The sequence below is a fragment of the Pseudochaenichthys georgianus genome, chromosome 19 (assembly GCF_902827115.2).
Source record: "Pseudochaenichthys georgianus chromosome 19, fPseGeo1.2, whole genome shotgun sequence".
NCBI classification, from domain to species: Eukaryota; Metazoa; Chordata; class Actinopteri; order Perciformes; family Channichthyidae; genus Pseudochaenichthys; species Pseudochaenichthys georgianus.
In genome coordinates this window covers 18976038-18994892 of record NC_047521.1, presented here as the reverse complement: position 1 = coordinate 18994892, position 18855 = coordinate 18976038, and the positions used below count along the sequence as shown (strand labels likewise).

The 18855-nt window shown below is 39.9% G+C and overlaps 1 protein-coding gene across 1 annotated transcript in view; it reads right to left on the bottom strand.

Annotated features, from left to right (window-relative positions):
• Nucleotides 1-984: 984 nt before the first annotated feature.
• nrg3b (neuregulin 3b) overlaps nt 985-18855 on the bottom strand; it is a 170293-nt gene continuing 152422 nt past the window's right edge. Inside the window, exons 8-10 of the mRNA XM_071206736.1 lie at nt 12044-12153; nt 5555-5737; nt 985-2164 (exon numbers count right to left, since the gene is read on the bottom strand). Of these exons, the coding sequence (XP_071062837.1) occupies nt 1420-2164; nt 5555-5737; nt 12044-12153 (1038 nt within the window). The 3' untranslated portion in view covers nt 985-1419. The remainder of the gene's footprint in view (nt 2165-5554; nt 5738-12043; nt 12154-18855) is intronic.

Genomic DNA, 18855 nt, shown 5'->3' with positions numbered 1-18855 from the left:
GGGCTACTAGGGGACATTGACAACAAGCTTTGATATATCACCTGTCAAGTTCATATGGTGATCAAATGGTCGGTTGCTTTTCTACATGTACAAATGCAGCAGTTAAGGAGCAATATTATAATGTATGTGTACCTGCCCACTACGCGTGTATGGTGACATGTCAGATGGATGATAGAGTCTTAAAGCATACTATAATCTCTTGTTAAAAGATGCCTGCAATGCAAAACCACAATATATAATGTCATGGTCTCTCTTAAAATGATTCATATTTAGTGAATGTGTGGTGAATTATGTCTAGTCACTGAATTTATTTAGAATCCTAAATATTTTCTACTAATGGTAATTTTATCTTTCCTTCGCAGCTGCCTTGGCACAATTTCCCCTCGGAGATCAATGAAGTTCAATTTCATCTTCATAAAAACCTTCTAATGGAGTCAACATGGCTTTATTCTACAGAGTAGGGATGAAGAAGTCTCAATAATACTCATTTGTAAGTCGTGTATAACTTACCTCGCCAGCAGTCATTGCGAACCTGAAAGGGAGGAAACTCACATATACTGAATTTGACGTAAATGAGGCATGTCTAAATAATTGTACTCGGCTTGCTTCATTTCCATCCAGAAACCTCATGGCCATTGTTATAATTCCAAACAGTGCAGTTAATCTCCTTTTGTGTTTATAGCCTATGGATACAGTTTAAAGTGCATCATGGGAAATAAGTATAAGGTGAAATTCCCATAAACAGTGTTAGCATTCCATCTCCAAACCTTTAACTATTATCCTCCGCTCAGATATTGCCTTTGTTGGTATATTGTGTTTTTTTTCATCTTTACCTGTTGTCAAGGAGATAAAGAAACAACTGAAATAATGTGCATTTTAGAAACACAAACAAAGACATTCTTTACGTCATGAAATTAAAAATGATTTGAGATAAACAAAGCCCTTATTTAACACTGTTTATCTTAGTCTTTATTTTGTCACAATTGTATGTCAAATATATATACGTCTATATGACATATATTATATGACATATATAATTTCATTTCTTTACAATAGAGAAACAACATAGAGATGACACACTATTTTGGTTTCTAAGTAGAAGCTCCTTTTAAATAGCGGCATTTTTTTCAATACACTGTTTAAGTCAAGCTCCCACTCAAGTCGCGGTTTTTGTTTTCCTTATTGAGTCACATTTATTCACAATGTGTGTTTGTTTGTCTTTGTTTCAAGTCTTTTGCAGTGTCAATATTTTTTCCGTCTGCAGTTTAATCTGTTCGTGTTCATTTTAAAATCGTCGCCCATCTGTTATTGGTCCGTTTGGCCACACAGATGTTGCCACCTGCTAACCGTCCTGTGCCACCCGCAAAGGTATACAGTTATTGGAAACAGTGTTGTTGAAGCTTTACAGAGTTAATCCAATCAGCTTGCAGAGGGTTTGGCATAAGCATTTCCAGTTCCTCTGCAGCTGGGTCCTTTGGTGGCCAAGGAGTAGTTTGCGCCTCCGTACACGAGGGACGTCTGACCTTGGCACCGTCCCTGGGTTTCTCTTTGGCCTGCTGCCTTCAAACCTCTGGTTCCACCGCCTGTGTGCAGAACTCTGGCTGGATATTGGACACTTTTCCCTTCGGACTCCTGCACAGCTCCGGCCTCGAGAGTGTTTGTGCCACCGCGGTGGACCTCGCTTTGAGACCCTAACATTTTTATGGTGGTGGAAAGGCTTTTATGTTTTAATTCCTGCTCTATTTCCAGTGTAATTTCAACGGTTTGTGAGGAGCTGAGATTCTTTTCCGACCCCAGTTTGACAGTGATGGTGGCAGGAGGGCTAACACCGCGGGGCATAACTACAGGATCCAGAACCACAGTCTCACGTGGCGGAGAGGGAGAAGAGCTCTTGGGCATGGCTGTCTTTCCAGCCAGTGCGGGACGCCACTTCAGTAGCCCCCCTTGGTTTCGCCCACTCATGAACACATTCCCCGCCTTGAGGTCACATGCTTGGAGAGAAGGGATGATTGGCACAGAACGGGTGTGCAGGGACGGTGGAGTGTAGGTTGTTCCCTTATCCAGACGGGTGCTTGGGACTTCGGTCCATCCCTTTCTGGCTGCGAAGTGGGAGAGTGAAGTCCTGCTCAGGAGGGGGCCGACCTTTCCACTCCCAGAATCACACCTTTAGGCAGAGGAGAGAATAGAAATGGCAGGGTCAGATAGAGAGACCAAGTCATTTAAATTGTGACCTTTTCTGCAGAGACACTTATTTCCTAAGGGAGAGACAAGGGTGAGGAATATAAAACAGAGATAAAGCCGCACTTCTTTTGTGCTTTTTCACCATTCCATTTCACTACCAAATTATTATTTACGTATTGTTCTTTCATAATCTTGTGTAATTATTTATAATCCTCGGGATGAGCAGTCTGTATTGTCTCCGCATGAATGTTTAACTGAAAAATCCCTTCTCTCATGACTGCCTTATCGGAGATTTAAAGCTTTAGCAACACAGCTGCTGGATTCCTGACCCCAGCCTGTGGGAGTTTTTTTGGGGAAAAAAATTGTTTTCTTGAACATGTGTGTTCTAATTTTGGATACATAACCTCACAGAACACACATTGACCATTTTTCCACCAAAATAGGCTCAAGTTCGTTAAACACTGTGAAAGCCTGCTAGAAGGAGATGTACTCTATTTTTCCTGTTTTTGATTAAGACCCTCTTTAAGACTCTCAAACCAGATTCGGGGATAGTTGGAACAGTGGAAAGAGACCGTTTTATTATATTTCTGGCAGTATAATTGTATATATTATTTTTGTCTGACTGTGGCATTGAGAGCATATACAGTATATTGAATGTTTTGCACAGTAATAGATAATTGTTCAAATTCCTGCTTATTTTATTTCCTATATATTGATTGCCAATTGTCACTGATATTATTGGGTGTTTTGTCCAGAGGGGGGCTTTTAGGTGAATGTAGCTATATTCATGGGTGTGAGCATCTCAGCAGTATTTGGCATGAAGATGCTACTTGACTTCATGTATCACGAAACATAAGCGTCACGTTCAGTAAGAAAGAGCAGAGAACTCCAGAGTCAAGTTGGTAAGTTTGTGTATGAGTTGAGTGTGCACAAGAATTATTATTGTTACTGAATACTCAATTCATATTTAGAATCACCCCGGCAAAGCCTTAGGAGACAGGCAGTTTTATTGTCAGCCTTCAGAGACTGTTTGTAGCATAACCAAGTTTAAATAATTGAATTACTTTCCCCTCTCCTCCCTTGGTATTAGAAGGGCAAATGCAAGCTGGAGGTAAATCCGGCGGATCAAAAAACATATCCAAAAATAACTCCCATAGCAAATTTGCCTTCAATTCTGTCCTTATCGGCGATGGGTAAATATATGTTTTGACAGTGGATAATGAAACTGACAATCCTCTGCGGGGATGTGTTTCTCTCAAAATAGAAAACATATATCCACTTCTTTGTTTGCTGTGTTCTTTCCTCGTTTTAAAACACTTTCCTCCGCACTCTGTGCCTCCATCTTTCCTCCGCTGCACTCTCATCATCTCTGCACAATCTCCCTTCTTTCCTCACTTTCCCCTCTCTCGTTCTCTCACTCTCCTTTCCACCTCCCATTTCTCATTTCCAGAGATGAGAGTGTGTATCCATGGCAACAAGGGAGAGGTGGGGGCTGGAGGAGGAGGAGGAGGGGGGGGGGGGGGGGGGGGGGGCTGTAAGCTTGGTAGCTTGTTGTGTGGATGGTAAGTGGAGAAATACGTCATTTCAACCTCCTGAAGGCCAGAAAAATACACTCGAGGGAATTATCAATGTCTAATGAGATCCAAAATAGTTTAACTGTACAAGCGTCTCCCCAAGAAGATCAGGAGCCCTCTTATTTAATCTCTACTCCTAAACACTGTGGTAGGTTACATTGCCTAAAGCTCACAAACCTCTGTGATTTGGGAAAAAACAAACAATTCTCATTAGTTTCTGTAGTCGTTTGTTTATTTGTTATTCTGTGTTTGTGAAAAGGGAAGCTGCTCCTGGAGGATCTCCCCGCACAACCATTTGAAAGAACTGCTGAGCTCCATGGAGCTTTGTTTAAAAATGTAAATTATGGAAATAGGTCACATAAAGGGGTTGGCAGCTTGCAGTTTATCTTACAAGCCACTGTAGCGCTCAATCAGGATGAGATGTGAAGAGAAACAGCGCTAGACACTTCTAAGTGTGTGTAATGCACGAGGGACACTACTGCTTTAACAACAGACGCTCCTGATAACAGTGCCATCGCTCATTTGCACACACTGACAGCAAATTAGGCTGTTCCTGAGTCATATGCTAAATAGGACGGCCTTACTCAAGCTTAAAGATGCTCTCTTCTGCATCTGTAAAAAAACGAATCCAACTCTCTTACTTGTTTGAGAGGAAATGCCAGCGGGACTGCTTGACATTATTCATTATTCTACTTAGGGAAACAAGCATTTCAATGAACATTTTCAAGCTGTGATGCATGTTACTTAACAATCAATCTTATTCATCTGTAGGCAAAAAGAAAAGTTTTAACTGAATGTGAAATACTTTTGTTTCCACACGGATCACCTCCATCTTTGAGGACACGGGGTGAACACGGCTCTTTGATCACAAATGTGTCAGAGAAGGATTTCACGTCACGCTATCTTTTTGAACCGTATAGCCACTGAGCATTACAAGACTGTACTTTAAAAAATGTGTACGTTATTTTAAGCCCCCGGATAGCTAACTTTTTGAGAAACGGCTCTTCCAACAGTGCTCCCTGCTTTTAATGCCTCCTGAAACAGCGCCAGTGATAGCCATGAAAATAGGGCAGCTCGCTGTCCTTACTCGACATGAGGATGAGCATGTGGAGAACTCAAGATGTCTCAACGCCCGATATTAAGCATTTTCAATTTGCAGCCTTGTTTTGCAAGGCTACAGTCAGCCAATAGCTCCATATTTATCCTGTAAATGGCAGAAAATGTAATTATTTATTTGATATGCGACCCACGAGGCTTCCCCATAATGCTCATAATTATCTCAAATCAACCCTTTCTGGACATCTTTTGAACTTATGCATTATCTGGTAATTAGCTTTGGCGCCATTGTTGTGCATTTAACCCTGATAAAGCCCTGCGGATGAAACACATTTTCATTCACACCATCAACCCAATAGCTGGTATACGGAGGGATTACACTCAGACTCATTTCTTGGACATCCCCGGCTCCATGATACTGTTGAGCGGTCCGGATCAAATGTGTTTTCCAAATTAATTGTGACAGTCCCAGTTGAAGGAGGGCACAGCAGATCTCATTTATTTCCCTTGATCAGATTTCATAAGCCAGTTCTCAGATTTGAACTCTGAGCATTTCAGTCATAAACTCCTTCTCCCCAAATTATCCTCCTGCCACTCAAAGTTATCCCCAATTAGTCCGGGAGGTCAGTATCACTACACTGGCTGGTTGACATCAGCTTATAGAGGACCAAAGACAATTTCCTCAGGGAGGATACAGTATAACAAACATGACAAAACTAACCAAAAGGAAGAAAAGACTTCACCTTCTTATGAACTCAATGTCTGTAGACTCATCCTCCTGCAAGTGTTTGTAGACGTGACCAGCCCCTCTGGATCCATCAATGAGATTGGTCGATATTTTATGTTTTCCTCTGGAAACAGGTGGGGTCCTGAAGTATATATTCTCCCTCCGTTGTCGGGCAGGGCTCAGAGTAAGGGAGCTACTCCTGTAACCAGAATGAAACCAGCAAAGAGGGTGAATATTACAGATTTAACACAGTACTTTAAAAAGTTTCATAAAATCAAACAGCACTCACTAATTCATTTAGTGTATCAAATCTATCTCATCTACTGTGTTCATTGATGTATAATTGACTGGACTGGATGGACGTTGCTGTTTGATGTTGGGTGTTGAGTAGGAAAAAAGCTTCATATTTCACACTTAATTGACTCAGTGCATTCATGACCTTAGTATTGAAGTCTTAACATTAGAATTGGGTTGTGAAAAGAATAGTAATTTACCAGTAAGCAGTGCAAATGACACAGTGACAATGCTAACATGATGATGATTAGCAGGTATGATTCACTATGTTCATCAGTTGAGCCTGTTAGTATAATGACATTTGTTAATTAAATAGACAAATAAAGCACAGCTTGGGTTAATTGGTGTTAGTTTTGCGGATACTGTGTTTGATCATAAATCAAAGAATTGGGGACATTTTGACCTGTTGATGGGGCTACTTTAAAGTGGACCTATCATGCTATATTTTAATAATATATTGTAGGGCCATACCTATATAAAACATGTCTGTGAAGTTTTTTTTTCAAAATACCAAACAGATCATGCATTTTAGCCATGCCTCATTTCGCTCTATTTGCTGTATTCCAGTCCTGTTTTTGCAAGGGCTGATTCTGTGGCGAATGAGCTGCAGCTGACCACGCCCCCCTGCAAAGGAGGGGGGCGAGGCACGAGCGTCATGTTACCATGCTGTTACCATGTTGTTACCATGATATTTCAAATCTGTATCAGTCTATATCAGATCCGTTTTTAGAGATTTGGTTTTCGAGGAAAAGAGAGAGGGTTGTGTTTTCTGACACTTGGTGAGTTCCCTGACACACCGGGGACACATATTCATGTATAAAAGACATACACAAGTGCATTTTGCATGATAGGTCCCCTTTAAGTCAAAATATCACCAACGTCATTGTAGTGTTGTCACGATACCAACATTTTGGTTTCGATACCGATACCAAGTCAAGAATTGCGATTCCGATTCTTTTTCGATACTTTTCTTAAAAAAAGGGAAACACGGAATATCGGCTTTAAAATTAGGAATAACAGATGATTTTAGCAGTCAGAACAACTAAAGCAGCAGTGTTACTAAGAACAGAAACGCCAAAGAGTCACATCTAATAGAAATATATATAAAAGCATTTATTTTAATTGTGTAGCAGTGAGTTTAACATTTTGGCAGCACTGTTGAGCATTTTGAAAATGTATTTTCATGGCTCTGTGCAAGGCTGAGTCTTTCTATCTTTATAGCCACTGGTGTAAAGTAACTAAGTTCATAAACTCAAGTACTACTTGGGTACAATTTTGAGATACTTGTACTTTATTTAAGTATTTCAATGTTTCTTTTGCTACTTTGTACTTCTAATCCACTACAGTTCAGAAATAATGGTGTACTTTTCCTCCACTACATGTATTTAATACCTTTAGTTACTTCACAGATCTGGATGAATGATGTGAAATCTAATCAAGTGTTAAATCAGACTTTAGTTCCACCTGGAGTAAATCCACCAGCTACCCTGCAGTCTACAAAGTACTTCAGACTAGCTGCACCTTTACCAGCTTTGAGAACACTTTCATGATCAATCATTATAAAACATATCATATATATTATTCTGAGATGGACCAATCTGCACAATGACTACTTTTACTGTCGCTACTTTAATACTTTTACTTGAGGAACATTTTGAATGCAGTACTTTTACTGTAACAGAGTATTCCTTCACTCTGGTGCTTCTAGTACAAGACCTGAGCACTTCTACTTTTACTGTCGCTACTTTAACTATATTTTGATGATAATACTTTTGTACTTTTATTTGAGGAACATTTTGATTGCAGGATTGTTCCTACATTCTGGTACTTCTACTTTAACTCAAGTACAAGACCTGGGTACTTCTACTTTTACTCAAGTACAAGATATATACTTATACCACCTCCGTTTATAGCCTATGAAAAAAAGTAATAGAAAACGAAGGCTAAAGCTAACGTTAGCAGATAGTGATGCTAGTTTGCTAGCTAAGTTAGCTCAACGATAATATTGCGACGCTCTGCCGCTCCGACAGGGAGCTCTGCTCTGAACACCTGACTTCTGGCTCGTTCACAGACTTCTGGCGTCTTTTTTGTCAACAAGCCGAGGCGCAGCGGCAGTTGCACTCCCACTTGCAGCCATGCTTCTCGTTTTCTCACATGCTCTGGCAGCTAGCGCGTGGCCGCGTGCACGAGAGAGGGGAGGGACTTAGAGCGTGCTTGAGAGGAGCGGGACTGCAGGCACGGCTGCAGTGCAGGGAGTGGAAGCAGAGCGCTGAACACACACGGCTCTTATTAAACGGCGTTTTTTCACGGGAGTACTTTTCCCCGTAATTCTTAAAGTACCGACACTAATGAAACGGAGGAATCGTACCGTTTTTAACGGCAGGGTATCGCGGTACCTTTCAAGTATCGGTACACCGTGCAACACTACGTCATTGCAATGAATTCTCTTTTGACATTGAATATCTTTTACCACAAGATACATGTAAACCTCATGGTAGCTTTAGGAGAATACTAAGAGAATCACGTTAATCATTCATCCTCTGGGGATGACCATGAACCATGACCATGAACAACCGACATCTGCAGAGCCACAAAGCTTGAATGTGCTTCTGGAACAAAACACTTACAGTAAATGTTTCTCTTTGTGACCTGCCTGTTTGATCTCGACACTGTTGATGAAATAAATATGCAAGGGCACATTTCTTCCCTTTTCTACTCTCAACGAGAAAAAAAATCTACATCCTGCTACCCTCTTTAAAGCCTGCGCTTCCTGCCGAGGCACACTGTTTTTAAATTGTTCTGGAGGCAGCAGGTGGTCGACTTCAAAGCACATCCATGCACTTCTGCAGCATTAAAGCCATGACATCAAATGTAAATCAAAGTTATATTTCACTATCAATACATAGCAAGAGAAATACAACTCCCACAGAAGGTGTGGGATTATGAAATACAGACTTATATCATTTTCAGTTTTATTTTTAATACATGTCAGCGTGGCAGCCTTTTTCATTACCTGCTTATGTTTATTTTGTGAACAATATGTCAGTGGATGTGCAAATATTTTCTAGCTTGTCCTTTACCTGAACTGCCACAATGCTTTTAATTCATGCTGCAAACTAAGCATTCCAGTAGACGACTGGTTATCAATTAAAAGCTTACCGCAACGCTGTGGAAAAATTATTCAGTTAAATCATAATTTCCAAATGTCTGTGTCTGTGGAACAATAAGCATGGCTAATGTCAGATCTAGAGTTTGCCAGCATTAGCGTATGCATCGTCTGATGTTGTAAAAAGTTGATATGAATAAATCTGAATTACCGGTATGTCATATTTTTGGGTTATTAGTATGCAGATTTTATTAATTAGGATTAACCGAAAACTGGAAAAATCAAATATGTTTATGTGAATTATATCACCAGGCGGTTGTAATTATTGAAAGTCAAATGTTAAAGGTCTGAAATTAAAAGGCCACGGCTTATCTCCATTCACTACAAAAATGTACAGCCTCCTGATGTTAAATGAGTTTTGCTGGACTTATACAGCTAAAGTTATTCTATGTTTGTGCTTCTTTTAGACAGAAGAGACATATGGAGAATGACTATGTGACAAAGTACAACACTTTTCCACAGAACCACATGTCAGCAGGTTAGAAATTCATGCTCACTGACTCAATTTGTGCACATTGATTAGTTTACAATTTCCTCATAATCCAATCAAGACAATATAAACTTGGTGATTTATCAAATTCAACAATAGCACAAATGAAAACATTGATTGAATACTGGCAGTGTGGTGATTATGCATCGACTTGGACGGAGCTATTTTCATCAGATTTAGCTGGCAAGGCAATTTGGAAATATGCTTGAGAACAGACTGAACAGAGAGAACGGTACTGGCTAGTTCATTCAGTACCTACCAACATTGGAGATGAAATTGAAGATTTCTTCAACAAGCACTATTCTACATAGAAAGTGTCAATTCATAAATGCCCGAAATATGATGCCAGAAAAGTCAGTCATTGATCGAGAAAAAACAACCACTTGATGGATTGCAATGAAATGTTGGTTTACAGACAATGGGCCTCATTCACAAACAGTACTTATGATGATGGCTACCCCCAACAATCTCTGGTACCATGAAATTGTGCAAATGCAGCCAATGTTCAGTGCTGAAAATCCTAAACTGAAAAACTTATCACAATAAGTGACTATCTCTCTCTTACAGCAATATCAACACTCTCTCAATCACAAACATCTACACAAATGTATTTCCTTGTATAGGGGTGTAAGCTGATTGCTAATAGTGGGCAATTGCATGTCAAATTAAAATAAATCTGATTTAGTGACATTCAGTTTATGCAGTCGTAAAACTACATTGGCAATGTCACGTGTCAAGAATTGGAGGTTATTTTGCATGTGGACTTATTGTGTGTGCAAATTAAGAACATTTCTGCACGTTTTAATGAGAGGCCTATTTGTACAACTAATCTAAATGACTTTTAACACTTTTAGCTCCACCATGGCGACAAACATACCCGCAAAACTATTATTCCCATTGGAGTTAGAAGTTCTTTCTGCATCATAATTTAAAACATGTTAGCCTGCTATGATAAGCGTTAAGCTCAAAGTGCACACATGACTACAGTAAGTGCATCCCAACAGACTGTTATTCCTTTTGGTTTCAGACCAAGCTGTGTCTACATTTTCACTGATGTTATATGATGTCTTAATTGTCTATCCCAGTCCGACACATATACTGTGCATCCATGCATGTGAATCAATCTGCACATGCTCATACCAACTCCCGGGATACACAAGTAACATTTTGCAGCAATATTGATGGGCCCTATTGACATGCACTATAGGGCATTTCTCCTGATAGCTCAAAATATGGTCCTCTTTTCTCAGGTCAATAGCTGAAAGCATCTCAACATCATCCATCACCGTCTAGTTCTCCCCTGCCTCGTCCGGCTCTGAGAACAAGCTAAACAGATGATTGACTGTCAGCTGCTCTCCATGAAGCACCTGCAAGACACTGTGGAGATTAACAAGCCAGCACCATCTCTTCAGCCACACATGACAACCTTTTGGACACAGCAGCAGCCCATTAAAACAGAGAACAACTGCCGCATCAGTGGAGGCTTCACTGAAGTTGTCATCACAGTCAACTATAGACATCTGAAATCCCCTTCTGCCTGCACACACAAGCACACCCGCCTCTCTCTGCAAACATCACTGCCTGTAATCATATCCTGTACTGTGTGTTCTCCCGACATAGTTCTGAAAGCTTATAAAACACACCCAGCATGTAATAAGACCTTAAATACATGTGTGGAGCCTTTCGTTCTCTGAAAAGTTGCAGCTCTGAACCACAGATGCTTCCAATGCTGCCTAAAATAGAAATATTACAGGAGAGATCGACATTTAGCAGCAATCAATTAGCAATTTACCAAAAATGAGTGGAATTGGTGCTAAGGGAAATACATCTTTGAGTAATGACATCTTGCACGTTGTGTGACTGAATGTCATTAACTTTCAAATTGTGCCTGCACACATATCATCAAAGAAAATGAAGCTTTTCTGTAAACATTCCAGATATGTGTCGGGCCATTGAAGCACGCTCTAAAACATCCCTGTGTTCTTCTGAGGATTTAAAATGACAGCAATTACTTCTCACTGCTGTGATCACAACCGTAAATGAGATTCGTCCCTGCAAAATGTTGTCAATTCTGTTGACTTTTGCTGTAATGTAAAGAAAATGTGTCTGATCAACGTTTAACTCTGCAAATTCAAATGCACTTCTCTTCCGTCTCCTCTTGCCTTTCCGTCTGCAAGAAGTCAATTCAGAATTTGCCTGAGCACACATTTCATGACTCATTTTCTCTACCCGCCATGTCAATAAAGACATCTTCTTTTCTAACTATATTGAAAGAATCTAATATAAATGTAATTAAGCAAGCTAAACCAATAATCCTCCTATAAAACGTGTGATTCTGTTATGCACACAGACAAAGCTTGCAATGTATCCAAGATGTATATTAATACGGTGGCTCATGATTATAATCACCATAAATCACCAATTTTACAAATGATCTGTTACAATGTGCTCGGTATTTTCTCCCGTGTGATGATTTCATTTCTCACTTGGCTGCCTCTTGTATCTGGATTTAGTGAGAGGTATGAAACAGGAAATAAGAGGATGTCACATGTCACCTGAAGCGTTTCCCTTTAGACAGCGCTCTGCTGAGAAGAGGGGGGGCTGCTGTCGATGTGCCCGGTGCCACGCTGCTGCCCTTAATGGACGATCCATGAGAACTGCATCCCTGCAAAAATGAAGACGAATAGTACATCAGCAGGTAATAAAACATGGTAATTGTGGCTTCAGGATGTATCTTCAAAATGATCGTTGAACTATGTGACAGACATTTTGTTTCTTTATTGTAGTTGCATTCATTTGTTATATTGATCGCAATCAACAACAAGACAGTCAGGTGTAAGTGATTATGTAAGTCAACAAAGAATATAAGCCGTGGGTATAATACATAATGCAGCGGATATGTATGTGGCTTAACAGCGAGTCCCCACTCAGGTTTGAGTCCCCAGTCAGGATATTCTCCCCCCTCAGTGAGTGAGTGTCTTTAATTACACATTACATTTTAAACTGCAGATTAAGAGGGGACGCTTGGTGAATAAACTCCAGCATGGCTCTCATTGCACTCCTGCCACACTAAAGAATTAATCCCACACAAGATTACATTAATGGTTTCCTAAAGAATTCCACCCCTCAATTCTTTCCCTTTATTATGATAAAAATGAACACCATTATCTCACAACAGGCCCCAGACAGCGCACTGGCACAGCAACCCTGAGAGACCCCCTCTGAGAGTCATGAGATAATTCGGTTTTCCAGTTACAGTATTTCCTGTGCTGCCCTTTCTTTCTCTCTGATTTGACATCATTAAAGCAACTGCATGTGACTTAGAGCCAGTTCAGGGGTTCCATGCGTGATAAGCCTCTTTTTCTCCCATATACCCCTGACTCCCAGAGGGAGCTATTACTGCTATTGACAAGTTGTGCAAGAAAATGGGATCATTTTTGGCCACCCTCTCATATACCCTGCAGGTGGACAACGCCTCACTTTCTGAAACAATTACCGTGGCAAACTTTCCCAGAGGATGATATCTATGTCCGGGGATAAAATAAATAGCTTGTGGCAGACAATGGCAGACCTGTGTGGCATAACCCATTTCACTTGTTCCCTCCTATCTCACTTTTGCCTTGTTTTATGCCACTTGTGAAAGCCTTGGATAACCACAATGCGACGGAGATTTATTTCAAGGAGAACCAAGAAAAAAGAAAAAAAAGGAGCCTGAAAAAACAGAGAAAAATCTATCAATATGGTGACGATCAACTACATAAGAAGAATGGCAAACCAATGCATTGAGAGCAGCATTGATCCTCCTTGGATTACCATCAACCATTTTCAAGTCCTGAACCCGGCATAATGGGATATTTGACCATTCTTCATGAAGGACATTCCTTGGGCACAAACCAGCAGCAGATGCAGTTTAGTGCTCCAACCGAGCAACGTGTGAATGTGACTAACACTGACAGCTAACACAGTTTCTGTTCTACCTGACCAAAATGTTAATCGGCTGTTCTAGAATTGTACATTGCCGACATGCACATTAGCATTATATTTGTTGACAGCGTTATTAATTATTATGCTGCAGCGGCCTGTCCTTTTATTAACGGATCTACCTACAGAAGCTTTCATATCGCCCCCCCCGCTGTCACAACACTCTGAACAACTGGCTAATGTGGTTAATCTCTCATGGCACTGTGCCTTCAGGTTTTCTTTTTAAAGCAACTTTTTCAAGAGGCATAGTTTCATGCACACTCACTTCAGCTCATTCACATTTGATACTTTCTCATATTTAAAACAATATTCAAAAGGAGAGCAGTTCATCCCCAATGCCTGTTTATAAAACCTTTCACTTAAATAGATAAAATAACATAAATATATTCTGATAACATATTCACAAATAACATAAAAAAAGCCTTTGGTTTCTAAGAATGTGTGCTTTCTTGGTGTACTGCAAGTCAGGTCTTGTAGAAAGATGACCTCAGAGTGTAAAACTGACTTTGGTCTTAACAGAACAAAGCCTTGTGGAACCCAAGAGCTTTGATTAAAATATTCGAATGTCCTATTTCTGTGGATTTTGGTACACAATGCTTTTTTCTATGGCCCTTACTGTTCTCTGGGCACATACAATATTCATAAAGCCTTACATCATTCCTGAGGGTGACCCAGTCTCTTCTTAGAGTGAGGCTAGTTAGTAAGTTCGAGCTTCCGGCTGAAGGGAATTGAGTTCTTCTCGTCTTGTCCTTCCAGCATGTGTGCCCCTATTCCTTCATGTTGGTGCATGTCTGTTTCGCTGCAGTGTGTCTCATCGGGGCATACCCTATCTCTTTTTATTTGGCACTTCTATGCCACAGAGATGTTGATAACACAACTCTCAGTCGAATGTGAGTTGTTTAACTATCCAATTTTTCTTAAAAGTTGCTATAGATGACTCATATATAAAGCGGTTTGCATGGCTGCGTATATTCGGTGTTGACCCGATTTCCATTTTCAATGAATAAAAAAATATATAAGGATATTTTCATTCAACCTGAAACTCAATGGCCGGGGCTTATTTATTGTGAAGGACATGTGGAATTGTTTTTATTTGTTTCCACTTATGGAAAAATGCCCAACCGCATTTATGTCCTTCATAAGAGGTTCGGGTCAATCTGACCCGGATACAATACCAGGACAGACAGACAGAGAAAAACACACAGAAACACAGAAACTAAAGACACACACACACTCACACACACACACACACACACACACACACGCACGCACGCACGCACGCACGCACGCACGCACGCACGCACGCACGCACGCACGCACGCACGCACGCACGCACGCACGCACGCACGCACGCACGCACACACACACACACACACACACACACACACACACACACACACACACACACACACACACACACACACACACACACACACACACAATTGTATGCATAGAGAACCTGTTTGATCCTGTTTTCCCTTGATCTTTACCCTTTGTAGTGTGTACACAAAACTATGCTTGAACATTATAAACATTTTAGATCTTCCAGAAATGTATAAACATTTTACATTTTCTCGCACTGTCCCCCCTCGCACCTGCATGCCGGAGGAGGGACTAAACAGAGACATAACCTCAGTGTAGTAACAGTGTAGTGCAGAACTACAATTATCTACCAACAAAATGGCCAAAAGATATTCTGCTCAGTGAGCCTTGGAGCTAATAATGGATGAGAGTGAGTGGAATGCATTAGAAGAACACGGTGAAGTGGGACAGGAAGACATTTCTGAAGATGAGGATAATGTGGAGATAAACTCAGAATTTGACAGCAAATTGGAAGATGAACTTGACTCAGAGCCAGCTGCTGGAAGACCCCCACAGTCAGCTTCTGGAAGACCCCCACAGCCAGCTGTGAGGTCTGTGGACCCTCAAAGGACTCCAAGACACAGACTACATGCAGCAACTGCAACAAGTACATCTGTGCTATACACACGAAGAAGTTCTGTACATCATGTGTTTCCTAAACGGACTTGCCCATTGACTCACATGATGTTCTGCAGCGTCACTTCATCAATATATTTTTCGGATATACTGTATTTTATGAATAGTGACTGTTAATTGTTTTTATTTGCTTTGTGTTTATATCTGTTCTATGTAATTTATATGGATGTTTCATTCCCTCTATATTTCACAGCCAAATACTTTTGGCTCTGTGGTTCTTGTGTTTCAATTGCTGCTAAATTGCTTTATTTCCTTCAGGGCTTTGATTATTATATGACAGATTAAAAATAATAAACATTAATGAAAAAATGTTTTATTTACATTTGTCCTAGAAAAGCATGAGCAAAATGTAAACCTAGTTTTTATTACAGTGTATTTTTTTTTTTAACATAAATTACATTTTTAACACAAAAAACGATGGACACTTCCATTGTTAAATTTGATCTAGCAAAGAGTATTTTCAAAAACTAATCATATATTTCATTTATATTGTTGGGGAATGAGTTAAAGACAATATATATAAGGAATGGTGCATGTTGAATTTAGTTCTGTATTTTTTTTAAACCCTGAAATATGTCCCGGGTCAATTTGACCCGAACATTACCAAAGGGTGCAAAATGTGAACATAACACAAGGGTTAAGTGCAGGAGCGTGTGCAATTAACATGGCTATTTAAGTTTGGATGTACAGATGGAGGGAACATATGTTGCACAGGAATACTCCCAGATGTGTAAATAAGTGTAGGTGTTTGTGCTGACAGATGGAAGAGAATCATATAAATATGCTAAAATGCTGCACGAGGCGGGGCATGTGGGCAGAGAAGTCAGGCATTAATGTATAGGTTAAGGTTAGAAAACTGTCAAAAAATAACTATACTTTCACGGGAAGACTAGGGGTAGAGGAATATGAGAATTTGGCGAGGGATATGGTCAAATATCTGGAACAAACTACCAGAAACCTGCAACTCTTACTACTTTTAAATCCAGGCTGAAGACTTTCTTTTTGCCGCAACTTTTAATTGAACTATTCACATCTTACACTGCACTGTAACTTCACTGTATTCATGTACCTGTGTTATTCATGTTATATTATCTTTGCTTTTTAATGTTTCTACTGTGTTTTATGCTCTTAATGTCTTTCATTTTTGTAAAGCACTTTGAATTGCCTTGTGTTGAAAAGTGCTATATAAATAAACTTGCCTTGCCTATAGTTCATGGCTGTTCAAAGGCAAGGCAAGGCAAGTTTATTTATATAGCACTTTTCAACACAAGGCAATTCAAAGTGCTTTACAAAAAATTAAAGACATTAAGCATTAAAAAAGAAAAGCTAATAAAATAAACATTAAAAGAAAAAATACATGGATAAAAGTTACAGTGCAGTTTAAGATATGAATAGTTCAATTAAAAGCAGAGACAAAAAGAAAAGTCTTCAGCCTGGATTTAAAAGTAGTAAGAGTTGCAGCGGACCTGCAGGTTTCTGGGAGTTTGTTCCAGATATTTGGAGCATAATAACTGAACGCTGCTTCTCCATGTTTAGTTCTGACTCTGGGGATAGAAAGCTGGCCAGTCCCTGAAGACCTGAGAGATCTGGATGGTTCATAATTTAGCAGGAGGTCAGTAATGTATTTTGGGCCTAAACCATTCAGTGCTTTATAAACCAGCAGCAATATTTTGAAATCTATTCTTTGACACACAGGAAGCCAGTGTAAAGACTTCAGAACAGGAGTGATGTGATCCACTTTCTTAGTGTTAGTGAGGACTCGAGCAGCGGCGTTCTGAATCAGCTGCAGCTTTCTAATAGATTTTTTAGTGAGACCTGTGAAGACACCATTGCAGTAGTCCAGTCTACTGAAGATAAAGGCATGGACAAGTTTTTCCAAATCCTGCTGTGACATTAGTCTTTTAATCCTAGATATATTCTTTAGGTGATAGTAGGCTGATTTAGTAACTGTTTTAATGTGACTGTTGAAACTCAGGTGAGAGTCCATGACGACACCTAGATTTCTGGCTTTATCTGTTGGTTTGAACATTGCACACTGAAGCTCAGCGCTAACTTTTATACGTTCTGATTTGGCTCCAAAAACCATTACCTCAGTTTTATCTTTGTTTAATTGGAGAAAGTTCTGACACATCCAGTCATTGATTTGTTCAATGCACTTACTCAGTGTTGAATTGGAGCATAGTCTCCTGGTGAAATTGTTACGTACATTTGTGTGTCATCTGCATAGCTATGGTAACTTATTTTGTTGTTCTTCATTATCTGAGCCAGTGGTAGCATGTAGATGTTAAAGAGAAGAGGCCCCAAGATGGAGCCTTGAGGAACCCCACATGTCATATTTGTCAACTCAGATGTGTATTTACCTATAGAAACAAAGTTGTTTCTGTCCTTTAAGTAGGATTCAAACCAATTTAGAACTGTTTCCGAAAGTCCCACCCAGTTTTCCAGTCGGTCTAGTAATATGCTGTGGTCAACAGTGTCAAACGCAGCACTGAGATCTAATAATACTAACACTGAAGTTCTGCCACTGTCTGTGTTTAAGTGGATGTCATTAAAGACCTTTACAAGAGCAGTCTCAGTGCTGTGGTTTGGACGAAAGCCTGACTGGAACACATCGAAACAGTTATTTAAATGCAAGAAATTACTCAACTGTTGAAAAACAACTTTTTCAATGATTTTACCTAGAAATGGGAGGTTTGATATGGGCCTGTAATTGTTCATTACTGAAGCATCTAGATTATTCTTTTTTAAGAGCGGTTTAATGATTGCAGTTTTCAGGGCCTGTGGAAAAATACCTGAGTGAAGAGATTTGTTTACTATATAAAGTAGTTCTGAGGCCATGCAAGGCAAAACATCTTTGAAAAATCCCATTGGAATAATATCAAGGCAGCAGGAGGAGGATTTCAGAAGTTGTATAATGTCCTCTAGGTTTTTATCATTAATCTGATGGAATTGTGTCATGGTGTTTGACTTGATGTTAAGTGGACACAGAGACAAGACATTTGCTGTTCCTGATGCAGAGGCACTGACTGCTTGTCTGATTTTCTGAATGTTGTCAGTGAAAAAGGCAAAATCATTGCACGCCCTGGTGGATAGAAATTCAGAGGCTACTGACACTGGGGGTTAGTTAGTCTGTCGACGGTAGCAAACAAGGCAGGTGCGTTGTTTTTGGTAATGATGTCAGAGAAGAACGATTGTCGTGCGTTTTTCAATTCCAAATTATAAAAGCGAAGTCTCTCTTTATAAATGTCAAAGTGAACCTGGAGATTTGTTTTTCGCCACCTGCGTTCAGCTTTTCGACATTCTCTTTTTTCTGTTTTCACGGTCATGGCCTTTCTCCATGGAGATATTTTCTTCCCAGTCACTTCCTTTACCTTAATTGGAGCAATGG